Source organism: Rhinolophus sinicus, linkage group LG10 (assembly GCF_036562045.2).
Source record: "Rhinolophus sinicus isolate RSC01 linkage group LG10, ASM3656204v1, whole genome shotgun sequence".
Classification (NCBI taxonomy): Eukaryota; Metazoa; Chordata; class Mammalia; order Chiroptera; family Rhinolophidae; genus Rhinolophus; species Rhinolophus sinicus.
Window position 1 is genome coordinate 59,533,962 of NC_133759.1, and position 18,734 is coordinate 59,552,695.

Genomic DNA, 18,734 nt, shown 5'->3' on the forward strand with positions numbered 1-18,734 from the left:
GAGTTTATTTCTGGTCTCTGTATTCCATTGGTCTGTGTGTCTATTTTTATGGCAATACCATGCTGTTTTGATTATTGTAGCTTTGTAGTATAATCTGAAGTCAGGGAATTTAATACCAGGGAAGGTTGTTTTGATCAGTAGTCCCTTGGTGGGGATTGAGAGTTTGAGCTTGTGTCGTTTTTTTATTGGTGGAAGTGGAGGGCAGTTGTTGTTGCTGAGACAAGGAAGGAAGACCTCTTCCTTCTTGGTGGTTATGTAAGCTGCTACGAGTGGTAGTGTGTGAGAGCTCTCCCTTCATGGGTTCCCAATTCCATCTTGAATGAGGTTTCTTGATTCAGTTTTACAATCCTTTTCAATACTTGAGTGCCTGTTGTAAATCTAACACTGATTGATGCTAAGAAACATAGACTAAATAAAAATTATGATCATTGTTCTTGAGGATTGTATAAATGAGTTGGATATGCTTTTTTTTTAAATAACTGGAGAATATTTTGAGGGCCTCTGTAAGGAATCAGTGTATGCATCCTGTGCTGTCAGGTTGCACAGGTCAGGGTCGGAATTGTGACTTGTACGTGTATTTGGTGTGACCTCTGTGTAGGCCATTTACTTAACCTCACTGAACTGCTATTAGGTTTGTGCAAAAGTAATTGCAGTTTAAAAGATTAAAAACAATTGCAAACACCGCAGTTACTTTTGTAGCTATCTGATATTCTCCTGGTCTTGAAAAACAGCGTTAATGCTACCCTGTCATAGTCTTATAAGGATTACATGATACAACCCTTACAAAGTGCTCAGCCTAGCATCCGATACAAAAAGTGCCCAGTAAATGTCAGTTCTAGTCCTATGTCACACAGATTGCTGTATGTAGCACATTTTTGGAGTTTCATAGTTTTGGGAGGGCTATCAGTTCAGAAGATGAAGTTGAAATTCAAAGAAGTGTAGTGACTCATTTGAGGTTACCCAGCAGCCGTGGACAGTAAATACCATTGCAGAATTAGTAGTCAGACAAATATTTCTCTGTGTACTTCCAGGAGCACCTTTGTCTTCTACTTTTTATATAATATTTTTAAAATGGCAGAACTGATATAGAACTGGAGATGAGGAGCGTGTTACTTGGATAATAGGACAAATTCAGATCACTTTGGGTTTCTTAAAATAAGAAAAGGTCAGGCTCTAAAATTTGCTCTTGGTTACTACGATAGGCAAAATAATACCCCCTTCCCCCCAGATATGTCCCAGTCCCCAAAACCTGTGAGTATGTTACCTCACATGGCAAAAGGAACATGCAGATATGACTAAGTTAAGGATTTTGAACTGGGAAGAGTTTTCCTGTGTTATCCACGTGGCCGAGTTAATCACAAGGGTCGTTATAAGAGTGAAGCAGGAGTGTCAGAGAGAGCGGTTTTAAGGTGCCACGCTGCTGGCTAGCAGATGGAGCAAGGTACCTCCAGCCACGGAATGCAGGTGGCTCCTGGAAACGCGGAAATAGACATTCCCTCGGAGCCTCCAGAAGGAATGCCACCTGGCGGACACCTCAGGTTTATTTCAGTAAGATTCATTTTGGACTTTTCACCTCCAGAATTATGAGACTAAATTTGTGTTGTTTTAAGCCGCTAATTAGGTGGTAATTTGTTATAGCAGCAATAGGAAACTAATAAAATTATCTTTACGACCTTCTCCGTTTTCAGATTTTATATTGGTAGAACTCTATCCATGAAGCTTTTGTTGCCAAATGTGAAGTCATGGTTCATTTCTGTTAAGGAAAGGTGCAAAAATGTTTACTTTGTTGAAACTTACCTCTTGGGATGTTTAAAATGATGTGAACGACCTTCAGATAAAGGGCCTAATAGACAATGTAATTATTTTTGTTGAGAAGACTATTTGGATATTAAAAGTTTTTTCTTCTACATATTGGTTATTTGTATACATGGAAAGGGTCTTAAAAGGAAGAAAGGTGTGATAAAGGTGCCCTAGTATCAGTAGGTAAAATGTAAACCCTAAGGAGGGTGCATTAGGATTGATAAATTGTTTGGATTTTTATCAACAGACGAGATTCCATTTGTAACCAGAAGATGGCAGAATCTACACACAGATGAACTGTTCAGTTATAGGGCTTCAATTTTATAGAAAGATATATTAGGTATTCTTAATTTGGGCACCTGTCTTCAAGAAAGAATTTTAGAAATTACACAAAGAATGTGGAATAAAATATTAATACAAATAAGTAAACTGCATTTCAAAAATCTCTCTTATTAATTTGCCACATTGAGTTAACTCTGCAAAGTTCAAAGCAGTTTTTTCTTTTTTTTGCTTTTTACTTTGATTGGTCTATTCAGTTTAAGTTTCTATAGAACCTAGTATAGATTTTCCTTTTTAAACATTAACAATTGGCTAATATTAAACCTTGAAACTTACGTCCTTTAGATGTGTGTAAATATGATATACCTTTTATGAAAAATAATTCTGGGATGATAATCAAAAGCTTTGGGTTTCATCTTTGCTCCTTAAGCCAAGTAGCTCTCTGACGTTCAGTAACTTCTGTCTCAGATTGATTTATGTGTAAAATGCTGACATAAGTAGCTTCTAATATCAGAAGAATATTCACAGGTTGTTGATTAAGTTTCTTAGAAAAAAAACTTAAATCAGCTGATTTTTTGTGAACTATGTTGAAATAGTTGGGAGACAAGATATGATGTTAATGTAAGTGCTGTTCGTGATGCCTACTGGCTTTGAAGAGAGTTTCGAGAGCGATCGGCTGGAAGCACGGCTGTGGAATGCTGGCACGTGACGTGTGGAGTGGGGTTTGGCTGTGGCAGTGCAAGAACTAGAGAGTTTAGCAGCATCTGTCTCTTTCTCCCTACCCTGTTTCTCCCTGCCTTCACTCATGTTTTCCAATGTGAAGATGAAGTTTACTGTAACATTTCCCCTTTCACACACTTAGGCTCATGACTTGTAGTTTTGCATTTTGGTGTTTAATAAATACTCAAGGAGATATTCAGCTCTCCATTGCAAAAATAAATAAAATCACATCAGAAAAGTTTTTATGTCAAAGAAAGAAAAATCTTAGTAGCAGCTTCATGATTACAAGCAATTTTTTAATCTGAAGTTCATCAAATTTTTGGTATGCTTAAACATGATGAAGCCAGTATTAAATGTGTTGATAAAAGATGGGGATGTGTGATTTCTTTATGGAAAACCTTAGTTTTCTTGTCCTTTGATAGAACTTGAACATGTGAAACATTCTTGGGTTTAATGAAAATGCTGCCATTCCTGTGTCATGGAATGAACTGAACCCCAGATTTAGGAGGAAAGAATTTGCTAATGAATGGATTTACCAAGAGACGCACAGATGACATTGCCTTTATTTTCTTTCATAGAACCACAGTCCTGTAACAGGTTTTTGTTCTTGTGTAGCGAAATACTATGCTGTAGCTGAAATTCAAATCTAAGAAAGATCAGAGTTAATAGAAAACCAAATGGAAGGCAACGGAGTTATTGGAGGAAGTAGAGGCATCGCTTTGTGGCCTTTCTGTCATGCCAGAAGTGCCACACCACAGAAGTCAAGGAGCCGTGCTGCGTGCTTTGTACCCCTTCTGTTAGTTAGATTGGTTTTCATCTGAGAACCTTTTCAAAGTTTTTCTTTTGTTTCTGTATTTTTAAGAAATAAAAACATGATGTAACAACATGAAGGGTTACGAAGCATGAAGTTCCATAAATATTTATGCCGAGTCACAAAAGGAGACACTTCCTATTTTCTTGACATATTGGGGTCATATTTCTCTCTTGACCTCTCGAATTGAAAAGTACAAGGAGTTAGTGTACCCTTTTCTTTCTTTTATCTTCTTTTTTATTTATTTATTTTCATTTCTTTAATGAGTTTTAGATGCGGGGAGCTGTCCTGTTAGGTTCATGTAAGTTTCACAAGACTTTATTAATATTCTGTCCTGGTTTTATAAGGATGGATTTAAAAGTTCACTCTTGTCAGGAGTAACATAACTTAGACCCAATTTTAGGCCTTTGGATAAGCTGTTTAATATGTTTTTATGTATGTTATTGTCACTAAATTAAAAACAAATATTGTTTTTTGTCAAGGCCAATAAGTAGGATTGCATCTAAAAACACATTTTAAAGTAGCCCTTTCATTTTTATTTGCTTACTCAATCTTTGGTCCATAGCAAATATTTTTGCCCTTTGAAATTATGTTAAAAAAAAAACTTAGGAAGTAATAATACATCTTCATTCTAGAGAATTTAGAAAATATAGGAAGGCAGAAAAGAAGGAGGAACATCACCTGTAATCCCACTCTATTGTTTCTTGCCTTTATGTAAATATATACATGTATGTGTGTGTATATATATATATATATATATATATATATATATATATATATATATATGTGTGTGTGTGTATATATGTGTGTGTGTGTGTGTATATATATATATATATATATATGTGTGTATATATATATATATGTGTGTATATATATATATATATATACACACATATGTATATATATGCAGTCTGTTCGATACAAAGAAAAATATATATATTTTTAAAACTCTGGAGTATTGGTAAGGACATTTTTGTGGAAATGATTGATTTTTGGTCTTATTCCTCCTCTTGGGTAGTTTCATTTGCTTTCTACATAAAATAATACCAAAAAAAAGTAGATAGAATTTTATTTGTCAATTATACCTAAATAAAGCTGGGGGAAAAAGTACAGTAGAGAGTTTGCTCCATTCCCCAGTTGATTAGTAAGTTTGACGCATGTTTTCTTCTTGCCCTCACAGTGTTTATGGTTTAGTAGAAGATAAAGTAATATATTTGAAAAACTATGTGCTGTAAGTTAATAAGTAAAAAGTATCAGGTAAGAGAGTTTATTTTGGGCAATAAGAATAAGGAAGAAATAGTTTATATGGAAAATAAAGGACTCTTTTGAGGTAAAGAACAGAAGGTATGATTGTGGGAAAATTAAGAATTATAGAAATCAACACTTGAAAGGATACTGTAAAGATTTCTGGACCAAGTCTAATAAGAAAAATTAGACCGAGGAAGGCAAAGGGAATGCCTCCAAGTTCACTGACAGAGCCGGGACCAGCCTGGTCTGAAGTCCCTCCTGGACTTGAGCCCTGAAGGAAAGTCGCAGTGTTGACCGGGGAATGGTGCCCTGGGCGAGAGGCAGGCAGTCTGGCAAAGGGAGGTAGTGACAGCAGTGTGGTCACGTGCTGGGGCTCCTGATGGCCTCTTCTCGTAGCCTCTGGGGTCTTCATCTATCACCCCATCTCTTTCCTAGGTTGTGAGCTTCTGCCTTGCTGTTACCACTTTCCCCATCGTATGTGCAGATATTTGCCATCCTACATAAAACAAGACAAGGAACCACCTTTAGCTATGAAGCCATCTGCCAGTGTCTTAGCCCTCTTCCTGTAGTAGTTGTCTACATCTGCCCGTCTCTCTGCTGAAGTTCCTTATGAATTCTCTGTAACGGGTCTCCTGCCTCAGCCCTCTGTTGAAACAATCGGGGAACTTTGTTAATCCTCATGTGTACACTGCTTGAGACTCTTGACCCTTTGCTCTGCAAAATTCCACTTGAGACTTCCCTCCCTCTTGAATATCAGGCAAGTTCTTGGTTGCTTGCTGTTGAAATTGATCTTGGGTAACTTATGGAAAAAGGATTTTTTGGAAGGTTGGCAGACAATTCTAGTTGCCTTTCCCTCTCTCACTGCTAACAGAATACTCATTTGGTTTGGATGGCAATGTCACCAACCCTTTGTTAGATCGACATGTTCTCCGTCTTCATACTAGGGGGTGGCCATGTCATACAATTCTGGCCAACACATACAAGTGGACACTGCTGGGGGCATCAAAGAAAAAAGAGGAGGACTGTTCTTCTTGCCTTGGACCACGTTGTGTGACAAGGTGATGCTGGAGGCTGTAAGACCCGTGCTACTCATGAGGCGACAAGCCTGAGAAGGAGAACCCAATCTGCCAAGTGTGATGGCAGGACAGGAGAGCCTGGGTTCGCCTCTCTTTGCTGAGGGTCTGCGCTAAATGCTGAGCTGCCTCGCACCCAGTACCTGCTAGCTGACGTCATTATGTGTCATTCGTTGTCGGAGGCACTCGTTGGTGCCCTGCCACTTGTATCCCAAAATGCTGTTACTTCTGTAATTGACTTAGAACACTGTTTGATGGCTCTTAGAATACATGGAAGAGCGGAGAATAAGGTGGGGGAATGAAAGGGAAGGAGGCTGTGGCAAGAACTTAGGAGCAGTGGGGTTGGGGCGCTGGCCTGTCACTGCCCACTGGACTGCGTCCTGGGCCCTGCGGCGCTGCTGTAATGGATGTTAGAACAGCACTGTCCCATAGACACATTTTCTAGTGGCGACATTAAAAAAAGTGAAAGCACCAGCTGGATGACATTTTAATAACATTTTAAACCATACATAGAGTATTAATATTTCAACATGTAATCAATATAAACGCTATACTGATAGGATATTTACATTATTTTTGCATATAAATTTTTGAAATCCGATGTGTATTTTATAGCTACAGCACGTCTCATCTGTTAGCCCCTTTGCCAGTGCTCTGTAGCCCCCTGTGGCCAGCAGCCTGTGCATTGGTCAGCATGGCTCAGAGTCAGATTCCTGGGTGGACCCAACTGAGGAGCCCAACCTGACGGGCTGACTGTTCTTGCCTTGGACCACGTTATGTGACACGGTGCGCCCCCTGCCAGGCCCAGGGCGGAGGCACTGACACTCTGGTTCCTGAGCTGGGAAGAACATGGAGAAAAGAAAACTGGGCAGTCGAAGAGACAGCTGTTCACTACAGTGGTGCTTTCCTCCTGGTCCTACTTGTGTGTCTCTGATCAGGTTTTCTGTTTGTCCTTTAAAAAGGGGTGTTCCTCAGGGTTTCATTCGTGGCCCTGCGGTCTCCCGTTTTGCTCTTTCTTTGGGTAATCTAACCTACTCTTGGTTTTAGCCATCACCTGTATGCTGGTGACTTACATATCTGTATTTCTAGCCCTGTTAATTTCTAGCTTTGTAGCTGCATATTCATTCTTGGCTAGACGCAGCCCCTTCCTTGTCCCACAGACTCTGCTCAGCATTCCCAGTCTGAACTCATCCTCTTCCCTCTAAAACCGCTGTTCCTCCTCTGACCCCTGATCTCGGTTACTGGCGCCACTGGATTGTACGAGCATCGTATCCGCTCCTCACTTCCTTCTAATCTCCTGTTAGTCACCGGGTCCTTTCATTTGACTCTTCACTTTTCCCTCAGATTTGACTCTTTTTCTTTTCTAAGCCATTTTCATTTCCTGGCTTCTCTGTAGAACTGTTGCAACAGCCTCATCACTTGTCTCCTGCCTTCTTTGTATCTTTCCTCTTTGCTTCTTACCTTTCTTTTGTCCCCCATCCTCCAACTATTCTACCCACTGTAGCCACAGTGGTTTCCCTAAAGTGCAGGTTGTCATTCCTTTGCCTACATTTTTTTTAGTTTATCCCATTGTCTACGGAGTCAAGTCCAAGCTTCTTAGCGTGGCATATAGGGCCTCTTTGTCTGTTGGTCCAGTCTTACTTTCCCTGACTCCTGGCCTTAAACTTGATGTTTTGGTAATATGGAGTGGCATGGTTGGATACAAACTGGAATGCTTTCTTGAAATGGGATGGCTCTGTTACCCTGAACACCTGCTTTTGTATTTGTGCGCTTTTCTTTTTATTGTTTCCTCTCCCCATCATGCCCCTTTCACCCTTCTTGCCAGCTAATTCTGGCTCATTTGAAGGTTCTGTGAAGGCATAACCTCTGGTATTTTCCCTGGGTCTTGTGGCCTCACTAAATCCTCTCTTCTCCATTTGCCATGCTTGTTTATGCCTCTTGTTTTGGCCGTATATTACTGAATTGATTGAAGTTGCCTGCATGTAGCTGAGGGTGCTTTGAGGCCAGGGCACCGTCTTACTCGTCTTTACCACGCAGCAGTATCGGGCGCAGTGTGTTTCTGTTGGCCTGAATTAGGGAGACTGTGGGTGGGAAGATGTGTTGGCCCAAATTGTAGATACCTTTGCAAATGAAAAGCATTCAAGTGTTTGATGTATGAAGAAATCGAAATCAGGTTATATTGTTTTATAAGTTTTGGGAGAAAAGTGACTTCAGGGAATGAATTCTTTGTTCTAATCTTATGCGTTGTAGTGCCTTAACGTAAAGCATCGTTACTTTTGAGCTGTGCTTTATAGTCATATGCCCATGTTACCTGACACCATGGCGTCACGTCACATCAGCCGTCTCTGTCCCTTGTATCCTGGGGTGCTGAGACCTGCGTCTGTTCTGTGCTTAGGCTCCTGCCAAGGCTAATACCAAAGAAGAATTTGCCGGTGTTAATACCTAGATCAATGGTTGGCAAACCGACACCTGTTTTTGTTGTTTCATTGGAACGCAGCTGCACTATTCATTTATATATAATTTTCTGTGGCTGCTATTGTGTTCCTGCAGCACTGCTGTGGTCTCTGTTTTGACAGACCATGTGGTTTGCAAAGTCTAAAATATTTACTGTTTGATCTTTTACATAAAAAGCTTACTGATCTACACCTTAAAGCCACTTAGTGTTGGAAAGACAAAACCTTAAGTAATATACATTTGGGCAGCAATTTCAGTTTAGGAATCAGGAGACTACAGATTGAAAAGGACAAACCTCTTTGAATTTGTGTACTCTGTTTGGTGGGATGGTTTTGTTAAATTTCTTGTTGCTTTTTCCATTCTATTACATGTCACTGAAGAAAGATTGCCCATATTTCTTACTGTGACTCAAATATATATGTGTTTATATGTGTTATATGTTTATACATGTGTGTGCCCATATAAACATATGTATCTATAAACATCTATCTGTCTATATTTTTTAAAGTCTCAAAGTTTTAAAATGACTTGCCTCAACCATATGCAAAAGATTGAACACCAGAGTCAGGTGCATGAAATCTAAGTTGCAGAAAACATTTGTGTCTTTGGCAGACTGCCTCGTGTGGAGAGTCGTAAGGGCAGGTCTTCCATTAAAGCGTTTTAAAAGATCAGATCATATGTTTCCCTCCCTGTAGCCTGAGGTCCTTTCTCCACCCCTGCCTCCTGTCCTTCTGTAGCCAGTTCCTTTGCTTTGACAAATTCTTTTTTTTCCAGTTTATTGAGATATAGCTGACATATTGTATGAATTTAAGTTGTATGACATAATGAGTTGAGATACACTCTATATATATATATATAGAAGTGATCACCATAATAAGTTAACATCCATCACCTCTTAAAGAAGTGTGTTTTTTTTTTTTGTTTTTTTTTTTTTTGGGGGGGAAGGGGAACAGGACTTTATTGGGGAACCGTGTGCACTTTCAGGACTTTTTCTCCAAGTCAAGTTGTTGTCCTTTCAATCTTAGTTGTGGAGGAGAACGTTCTGTTCAGCTTCAAGTTTGTTGTCCTTTCAATCTTAGTTGTGGAGGGTTCTGTTCAGCTTCAAGTTGTTGTTCTTTCAGTCTTAGTTGTGGAGGGCGCAGCTCAGCTCCAGGTCCAGTTGCCGTTGCTAGTTGCAGGGGGCACAGCCACCATTCCCTTGCGGGAGTCGAACCAGCAACCTTGTGGTTGAGAGGACATGCTCCAACCAACTGAGCCATCCGGGAGCTCAGCGGCAGCTCAGCTCAAGGTGCCATGTTCAATTTTAGTTGCAGGGAGCGCTGCCCACCATCCCTTGCGGGAGTCGAGGAACTGAACTGGCAACCTTGTGATTGAGAGCCCACACTCCAACCAACAACTGAGCCGTCCGGGAGGCAGCTCAGCTCAAGGTGCCGTGTTCAATCTTAGTTGCAGGGGGCAGAGCCCACCATCCCTTGCGGGACTCGAGGAATTGAACTGCAACCTTGTGGTTGAGAGCCCACTGGCCCATGTGGGAATTGAACCGACAGCCTTCGGAGTTAGGAGCACGGAGCTCTAACCGCCTGAGCCACCGGGCCGGCCCAAGAAGTGTTTTCTTAATGACAGCTTTTAAGAGCTACTTCTCTTAGCTATTTCAAATATACAATATAGTATTGTTATCTATAGTCACCTAGGCACATTACGTTCCCAGAACTTGTCTTATAATTGGAAGTTTGTACCTTTTGACCACCTTCACCCATTTTGTACACGCCACCCCTGCCCAGCCTCTGACAAACACCAGTCTGTTCTCTGTTTCTATGACTTTGACTTTTTGTTTTTGTTTTTTTAGATTTCAGATATAAGTGAGATCATATGGTATTTGTCTTTTACCATCTGAGTTATTTTACTTATAATGCCTTCAAGATCCATCCATGTTGTCACAAATGGCAGGATTTATTTCCTTTCTATAACTAAATAATATTCCATTGTATATGTATACCACATTTTCTTTATCTGTTAATTTATTGACAGACACGTACTATTTTCATGTCTTGGCTATTAGAAATAATGCTGCAATGAACATGGGGGTGCAGATACCTCTTTGAGATAGTGATTTCATTTACTTTGGCTATATACCCAGGAGGGGAATTGCTGGATCATATGGTAGTTCTATTTTTAATGTTTTCCATAGTGGCTGTTCCAATTTACATTCTCTCAAGCAGTGCACAAGAGTGCCATTTTCTCCACATTCTTGCCGACACTTGTTATCGTTTGTCGTTTTGATGACAGGTGTGAGTAATTGACCAATTTTTTAATTGTTCTAATATCTGCAAATAAGTAGCTTACTGAAGGCAGAGTCCTGGAAGCATGAGTTTGAGGTGGCATATACCTCTCCCTGGCATACCACGAAGGATGATGTTAAAATGATTTGCTGACGGGTAGGATGTGAGTATGGACCACCCAGGACCTGTGTCAATTTGAATGTTGGAACAAGGTCTGAGAGTGGCTGGAGTTACTCCTCAGTTGTTAGGTGGTGGGGAGATCTGGGGTGCTAGGGCCGGGAGCTGGCTGAGGCTGCCGGCGGGTGACAGGGGAGGTTGGGGGTAACCAGCTGATGATCAGTTCTGCCTCCACCAATAGGTGCATTACTGCCAGTAAAGCAAAAGCCCTTTGGTTCATTCTTTTTATCAGACATGTTTGAAACGGCTGTTGTTTAAAGACCAGATGCTGATCCATAGGTGTTGGGGGTTCAACATGAGTAAATGTGCTTCTTGCTCTCCTGGGGCTTATAGACAGATATGCTTGCAACAACATGGTGGAGGTGGGAAGATCTATACAGAACAAGGTAAGGAAAGGTTTTGGGGCTGATAAAATAGCACATGTCCATTAGTGTTCTAAGTGTTTTAGGTTAAAAACACAGAACCTTTTGATGTCTTGCACTAAGCCTGTACGTTATACTTTTTTATACTATAATTTTTGCTTATGAGAATTTTCAGTTTTCATACAGTTACTACTTTATTAGGATGTAATTAAATTTATATATTTTAGGTTGCCTGCCTGATTCGAGTTCCTTCTGAAGTAGTTAAGCAGAGGGCACAGGTTTCTGCTTCTTCAAGAACATTTCAAATTTTCTCTAACATCTTATATCAAGAGGTAAGATGTGTTTTTAAGCTCGCTCTTTTTTCTTTATTGAGAAAGATTTTATAGTATTATTGCTAATAAGAACACTGAGTCTCGTATCAGGAGTTCTAGAAGAGACCTTAAAGCTAAATGTAATAAGTTTACTCCAGTTATAGTAACTTCTTATGCTAAGATTATCGTTGTTTTTCCTTTGTTTTTGAATTTTTATTTTAATTTTTATTTCTTTTTCAAATTTCTAAACAAACACATACTGAGTGCCACCACCCTATGTGTGTCCTACATTGTAATCATCCAATAGTTCTTTTGGAATCAGACATGGAACAAATAGTAAATATGTAAAATCAGTGAAGATATATTAAAACATCACTACAGAATTTGAGGGCCTGTGGAAGAGAAATGTAGTAACAGACTCATATTGTTACCAATGTCATAATGTTTGTATCAAAGTGTGATTGCTCTTTTACTAGTTAGTGTTAAGCAGTGGGTTAGAACTCACCTTGCTGGCCATGTGACTAGGGACCATTGAGCTGCTTTCTTTTATAGTTTTTACAGAAACCTTAAAAAAATTTATTTTTTTTACAAAAATAAATCATATGAAAATTTCAATGAACCTTGGTTTTAGAAAAATTTTTCTTAATGGTCCCTCTGTCACCAAGGTGAGGAGATATTGAGTATTAAGTATATGAATGAGATCAGACCAATAGAGGGTTCCTATTGAATCATGTGGACAGTTAAATAGATAATAAGCCAAGGCTTGTCCAGAGCTATTTATCACTATTGAGAAATTATTAATGAATTTCTGATGTCTTCTGATTGAAACTATGAAATACAATTCTGTTTTTATATGACAAGATAATCAGCATTCTGTGTGCATTTGCTTTTGGAAATACGGGGCGGAGGGGAATGCCAAAAAATGTATACAAATGGATACTTTGGTTGACGTTGCTCAAGCAGTAGTTTGCCGTAATCAGAAGTGTCTGGACACTGATGGTAACCACTTTGAGCACCTCTTGTAATTGTGGAAGTCAAATGTGGCTTGTATTCATCTTTTGTTATCGGTATATATAAGTATTACAATTTACAGTTTTCCTTTCTTAAAATGTGTATACATTTTTTTGGTACCCTCTGTATATTAAAACATCTCAAGTACTATTTTCAGGAGAAGAAATGTTGAAAGCAACTAAAGCTCAATTAATATGTAGTCAGTTTTATTATCAGAGATGTTCCCCTTTTAAAGGAGCTGACCTGAGCTTTATGTACCTTAGGTCAGTTGAAATCTTTTAACCTCTTACAGAACTGTGGCCATTGTCAACATTTTAAAACTGAAACTTTAGAAAAGGTAAACCTGATTTATTCAGGATGTCATTCAGAATCTCTGCTATTCTAACTTTCTGAGCTTTCGGCCTTTTGTTTGTTTCAGGGCATCCAAGGATTGTATCGAGGCTACAAAAGCACAGTTTTAAGAGAGGTAACTCACTTAATTTCCAACACTGAAGTACAAAAAATGATATGCTTTGTTCAGTGAATTTATTTGGAGAAACTGGTTTAAAAATTAAAAAGGGAAATTATGATCACTTTTTAAAACGCTGTTAAGTCTTACGTTGGTTCTTACCTCTAACAAATGGGTATGGCTTTGCTGAATGATCAGTCCAGTAGTCAGAAAGGCCCATCCTCTATGTAGCTTCACTGTAATTAGAGAGTGGCTGTTGTAGCTGAAATATTAGAAAATAACTACAAAAGATACCAACTTAATTACTGTAATACACAGAGTTAGTGAAAAATTGGTAATGAAAGAAGCAGCCTAAGAGACAAGTGTCTCAAAAGTCTGTGCCATGCACTCAGCTTTGTTTTCCTGGTAACAGATTATGGGGAACTGGGCAGTTCCGCCCGGCCGAGTCCTGGCATTGCAGGTGGCCTGCAGGGCCGCCTGCCCAGAGCAGCCATTTCACCTCCTGAGCCTTCCAACTCCCAAATTCTGTGGTTTAATATGTAGTAAGTTTCTTTTTCCTTTGGTTGAAAAAGCAAAGGAATTTCAGTATAGTACTGCAGGAAGCATGTTTTCATTTTTGCCTTAATAGAAAAGGCTAATTTGAAGTTCAAAAGTTGATTTATATATATGTGAGATATAAGAGAAGTCTTTAGTTTGGGACATAATTTTCTTTTTATTTTTTAATGAGTTTAAATCCTAAGGATTTCTTTTTTTTTTTTTCCAGCTTTATTGCAATAGAATTGACAAATAAATTTGTCAGGTGTTTAAAGTATAAAACATAATTTGGCATATGTATACTTTGTGAAAAGGATTGGGATATAATTTCTATTAAAATGCAAAAGAGCATCTGTATATGTTTATTTTCTATTTGTAGTTCTTTGGATGCTAAAACGTTTTCATTTATGAAAATGTTTTTAATTTAAATAAATATTGTCATAAGTAGCAGGACATTGAAATTCTTTGAAATCCCTAGTTTTAGTCCCAGGTGTTTTTTGTTTGTTTGTTTGTTTGTTTTCTACTATAGATTATAGTATTCTTTATGAAACACCAGAACTGTTATTTAAAGCTTTTATTTGCACATGGTAACGACTTTTAGTGTGGTGTGGTGTGGGTGATGTTTGTCTTTGAAAACTTTCTCTTGAAGGCAAACTGAATGTTTCTTTTTTTTTTTTTTAATTTATTTTTTAAATTTATTGGGGTGACAATTGTTAGTAAAATTAGTCATTTGTGTGAAGATGACTTCTGCCTTTCAAAAACGTCACCTGCATTATATCTTCATTCTGTACTTATTTTCTGACTTACTAAACACGTGTTATTTACTCAGATTTCACCTGGGTGCTAGAAAAATGCAAGGGCGGTTGGGGCAGTGAACTTTTTTATTTTTCTGGGAGATGCTGAATAAATGAATTTATTTACATTCCAGCGAATACTGGTTTTGCATACAAATAAGTAGATGAAACACATGGTTACAACTGCATTCTATTCTTTTAAAAATTTGGTTTGACATATGTCACACTAGTAATTAATTTCTAAGCTGCAATTCTTACAAATAATGTGACCTTACTGAAATGACTTTGTTTACTCAAAATGGCAGTGCTTTGTTGGAAATTTAATTGGGGTCTTTTGCATTATCCGTATTCATAAAAGATCTTTCAGAACTGATTTTAGTTGAAATATTGCTTTTGTACAGATTCTCTGATAGAATGAGAGAAGAATTTTATTGCCGAGTGATACATAGCTACTTTTCAAAATGAGAAAAATAAGAAGTGATATATCTGCTTTAAACAAAATTTTTGCATTATAAATAGTTTCAATTCTTGCATTGTTCTGACACCAATATCAAATCTTTTTGCCAAGAGCTTGTTTGATTGTTTCAGTAAGAAAGTATATTGAAGCCTTAGTGAGAATCACCAGGAAATTTATATATTTATTCTGTGTACACTGTTTTCTTTAAAATAGTTTTATCTCCCTAGCAGTAGCCCATTAGAAAGAGATTGAAGTTTGAATTCATGCATTATAAAATAGATTGTGTGTTCTTTTGATTTTTATGAATGCTGTCACATGTTTTTTACTACGTTTGATGTTTGTGGAGATTGCATGCTTATCCCTGATGTTCTCCTAAATTATTTTAGTTACTGTGAATTTTAGACTGAGTCTAAGCAAGGTCAACAGATTATACTATTTATCTCACCCTTTCAGTGTTCATTTTTCTCATGATCTTGGCCGCATTAGATGTGGCCAAGCGTCGTGCTGCGGTGGTGTTACTGCAGTAAGATGGAAATGGGCAGCAAAATCACAGCTGCTTTCATAGCCAGGCTTGTTTCAAAGGGTCCATTGTCCTGAGAGTTCTGTGGAGAGCCGCCTCATGAGCTTGGATGTGAATTAGAAGGATTTCTATAAAGGAAGAAAGCGGAGGAAGGCAAGTTATTTCAAAAGCAGTAGGAATAAATTAAGCTCAGCAAATGTGTTTTATCCAAAAATTCTATTCAGCGATCATTTGAAGAGTGTCTCCTGTGTGTTGGGCACCACATACAACGTTTGTGCCCTGAAGGATTCACATTCTGGTGGGAAAACATGGGGAGTAGACACTCCAGCGCAGTGTAATAGTGCTGTAATGAAATGGTGTGTGTACAAGCAAGTTGCAGCTGGGGTGATAGAGGATGCAGTGCTTGAGTGGTACCGGTTAGTACTTGCTGCATTAGACAATTAGTTTTGACTTATTTCTTGAAGGAATGGCAATTAGAAGTATTCCAGGAGACGGGCAGAGGCGACAACACGAGCAAAGGCACAGAGTGTGAAAGAACACATATACCTTGCTTATCTAAGCAGAATTGGGTCTTTCACAGCTATGGAAGAGGCAAACGTGATTTCCCACTACCTGAAGCCTCGTGAGGGCACTTCAAGAAAGCACTCAACCAAGTGGGGTACTTGCCAGGAGGAGAGGTTGAACATCTCTCCCCAGAGGGATGTTTACAGGGGACTGGAGTGGAGCACGTGGAAAAGCCCTTGGAAGAGTCTGACATATGTCTCCTGGAGTTAGGAGGACGAATTACTGGTGTTTGACTCTTATCTGCACAAATCTGACAGTGAGATGCTGGTTGTACCTGCCTCGATGTCAGGATTTTGCCATTTTGGTGATGAATAACTCCTGGCTTCTTTTTGATAGATAGGAGTGGCCACTAAAGAGGTTTGAGATCAGTGAGGGTTATCTCCCCCTCTCTCCCCAGTTTTGCTACCAAGCTGCAATGAAAGCAGGTCTCCCACGAAATGCTATTACACATGCAGTCAAAATCAGGCAATCAAGCAGGCCAAAATAAGTCATTCAGCCTGTTCTGTAAGTTCATTGAGACGCTCAGACTGTCCCTTAGGTGCAGAAATTACCTTTCTGATTGGAAAGTTCACTTGCAAGTAGATATGGCAGCTTTCCAAAGTCACTTACTTTATTGTCTATTTCAGGTGGTGGAAATTTCCCCTAATCTAGTGGCTGGAAACAGAAACCTTTGGGAGTAAAGCCTCAGGGACTGCTCTTCAAAGTCTCTTTCCCAGTTCTGTTGTCTGCCCACTAAGTTCCTTTTCCCCAACTCTTCGTGTAAGAGTTATGTAAGTCTCTTGTGTGTTTTTCCAGAGCCACTCTATCCTAGGTGTTCTGTACCTTGTTTGTTTTCTTACCCAAAATATTTTGGAGTTCACTTTACATCACTTCATAAAGAGCACCCTCTCTTTTTTTGAGTGGGTAGTGCTCCGATGTATAAATGAGCCACTGTTTATTTCACCAGGTCCTCGTTGGTGGGTATTGCAAACATGCTACAATGGGTAGTATTGTTCCCACGTCATTTTGTACATGGTCGAGGATGCTTGCAGGTTATATGCCAGAAGCGGACTTGCTTGGTTAAAGGTGCATAGGCATTTGTCATTCTGATACCTATCATCAAATTGCCCTTCATGGAAGTGCCAGTAGGCACTTGTGCCAACAGTGCAGGAGCTCTCTTTTCTTTTGACTCGCTAACAGTACTAGCAACCTAAGAGGTGCTGTAGTTTTAATTTTAAGTGAGACTGGGCCTGTTAACACATATCTGAGAACTATATTATTCCTTTACTAATTATTTAAATTATGCTAAAGTTATTGTAAGCAGAGAGGAAGAGTCATATGAAGTACTTTCTGTAGAGCCTAGTAGGTGTCACATAGTAGGTGTTCAGGAAATGTTAACTGTGCTTATTAGTATTCTTGGTCACTGAAAAGGCTTTTGACAGGAAATGACAGCTCAGTGTGAAATGCAACTCGCTCTTACCAGCTGTCTGCTTTTGGCAAGTTACTGAACCTCTCTGAGCCCGAGTTTGCCTATCTGCGCTAGGGACTTGGCATAGATTTCTCTTGTTGAAATCTCACAGCAGTCTCAGGAAGGAGGTATGACAGCAATAGGGTCTGCCCGGAGGTTCAGAAATGGAGAAACCCGCCTCTAGTTTGGTCGGTTCTTGAACAGGGATGGGACCTTGATCTGTCTGCATTTAAACATGTGAATGCCGTTTCATGATAATGGGTAACAATAGCCGTGTTTGAACCAGAGGTCAGCTAACTGTCATTACCTGGAAAGCTTCTCAGCTGCAATTGAAGTGTGTTGATGGTTGTGCTAATCAAAATTACTAATATAAATGGGCTGGAAAATTTTTATGATGATTCTTATTTGGGTCAGTTTGATTATTTACTGGGATTTATTTCCCAAATAAGATTACCTATTTAGAGGAAGGCTTTTTTACTGGGATTGCAACACTTGAATGTTTTCTGTTGAAAAATGTTTTGAAGCATCTATAGCTAGAACTTTTATTACTTATTTAATATCCTTAAGCCTGTGTACTAGTTCCTGCTTTTATGATAGTAAAAAGGTTATGCTATCTGTTAAGAACTTTTCCCCATTGTATCAGAGTGCTGTGTATCTATTTCCCTGTGCGTTTGTATGAAATTGTTTTCTTTGATTTACCTCTTCCTTTTGTTTTTGATTGTCTTTACGTTTCAGTTTTGTCTGGCTACATATAATTATGCCTTGTCTTCTCAGATTGCGTATAAATTCCTCTTGAAAACCGCAGCTGGATTTTCACCTCTTTGTAGCGTGCACAGGCTGTAGCGTAAGTCAGCACTCAGGAGATATTTGTTGTTGCTTTTATTCCTTTAGGTTTGATTCTTTTTTGTTCAGATGCTACTAGACACCATGACTATTTCCGAATGCTCAGGAGCTCTGAGGGGGCTTGGAATGGTGCAGGCTGGTGGTTCCGCCTTTGGGTACACCACACTGTCAGGTTCTTGCTTTAGATAAGGGATGAAATACCAAAGAGTATATAATTTTCTAAGATTTCAGTCTTCTTAAACCTTGAAAAAGTAGTCTTTATAAACTTGGTTTCATTAGAAAAGTAATAAGTGCTATAATTAATTCACTTATTTTCCACATCTTAGTAATTCCGCTAAGGAAAAGGGAAAAAAGTGACTATAAACCTTTCCAAACTTTTAATGTGAAATTGTTTTTCAGTTAAAATCCAATGCAAACATATTGAACCTTATTTTAATCCTACATAATTCATTTTATTAACTATGACCAAATAGAACATCTGTTAAAATTCCATAATGTTAGCTTCATGGGAAAAGAAAAAAATCTGTTTGTTCTTGGAATTTGTCCACTGTTTTATTGTTCAGGGTTTCAGTAAATGTGTAATGAGACATTCTTATTAATAC

The 18,734-nt window shown here is 38.8% G+C and overlaps 1 protein-coding gene across 3 annotated transcripts in view; it reads left to right on the plus strand.

The window, feature by feature from the left end:
• Positions 1–18,734, plus strand: part of SLC25A26 (solute carrier family 25 member 26) — a 153,188-nt gene that overhangs the window by 36,584 nt on the left and 97,870 nt on the right. For all 3 annotated transcript variants that reach the window (XM_019757175.2, XM_019757179.2, XM_019757178.2), the window contains 2 exons: positions 11,431–11,535; positions 12,944–12,991. In XM_019757175.2, the coding sequence (XP_019612734.1) occupies positions 11,431–11,535; positions 12,944–12,991 (153 nt within the window). The remainder of the gene's footprint in view (positions 1–11,430; positions 11,536–12,943; positions 12,992–18,734) is intronic.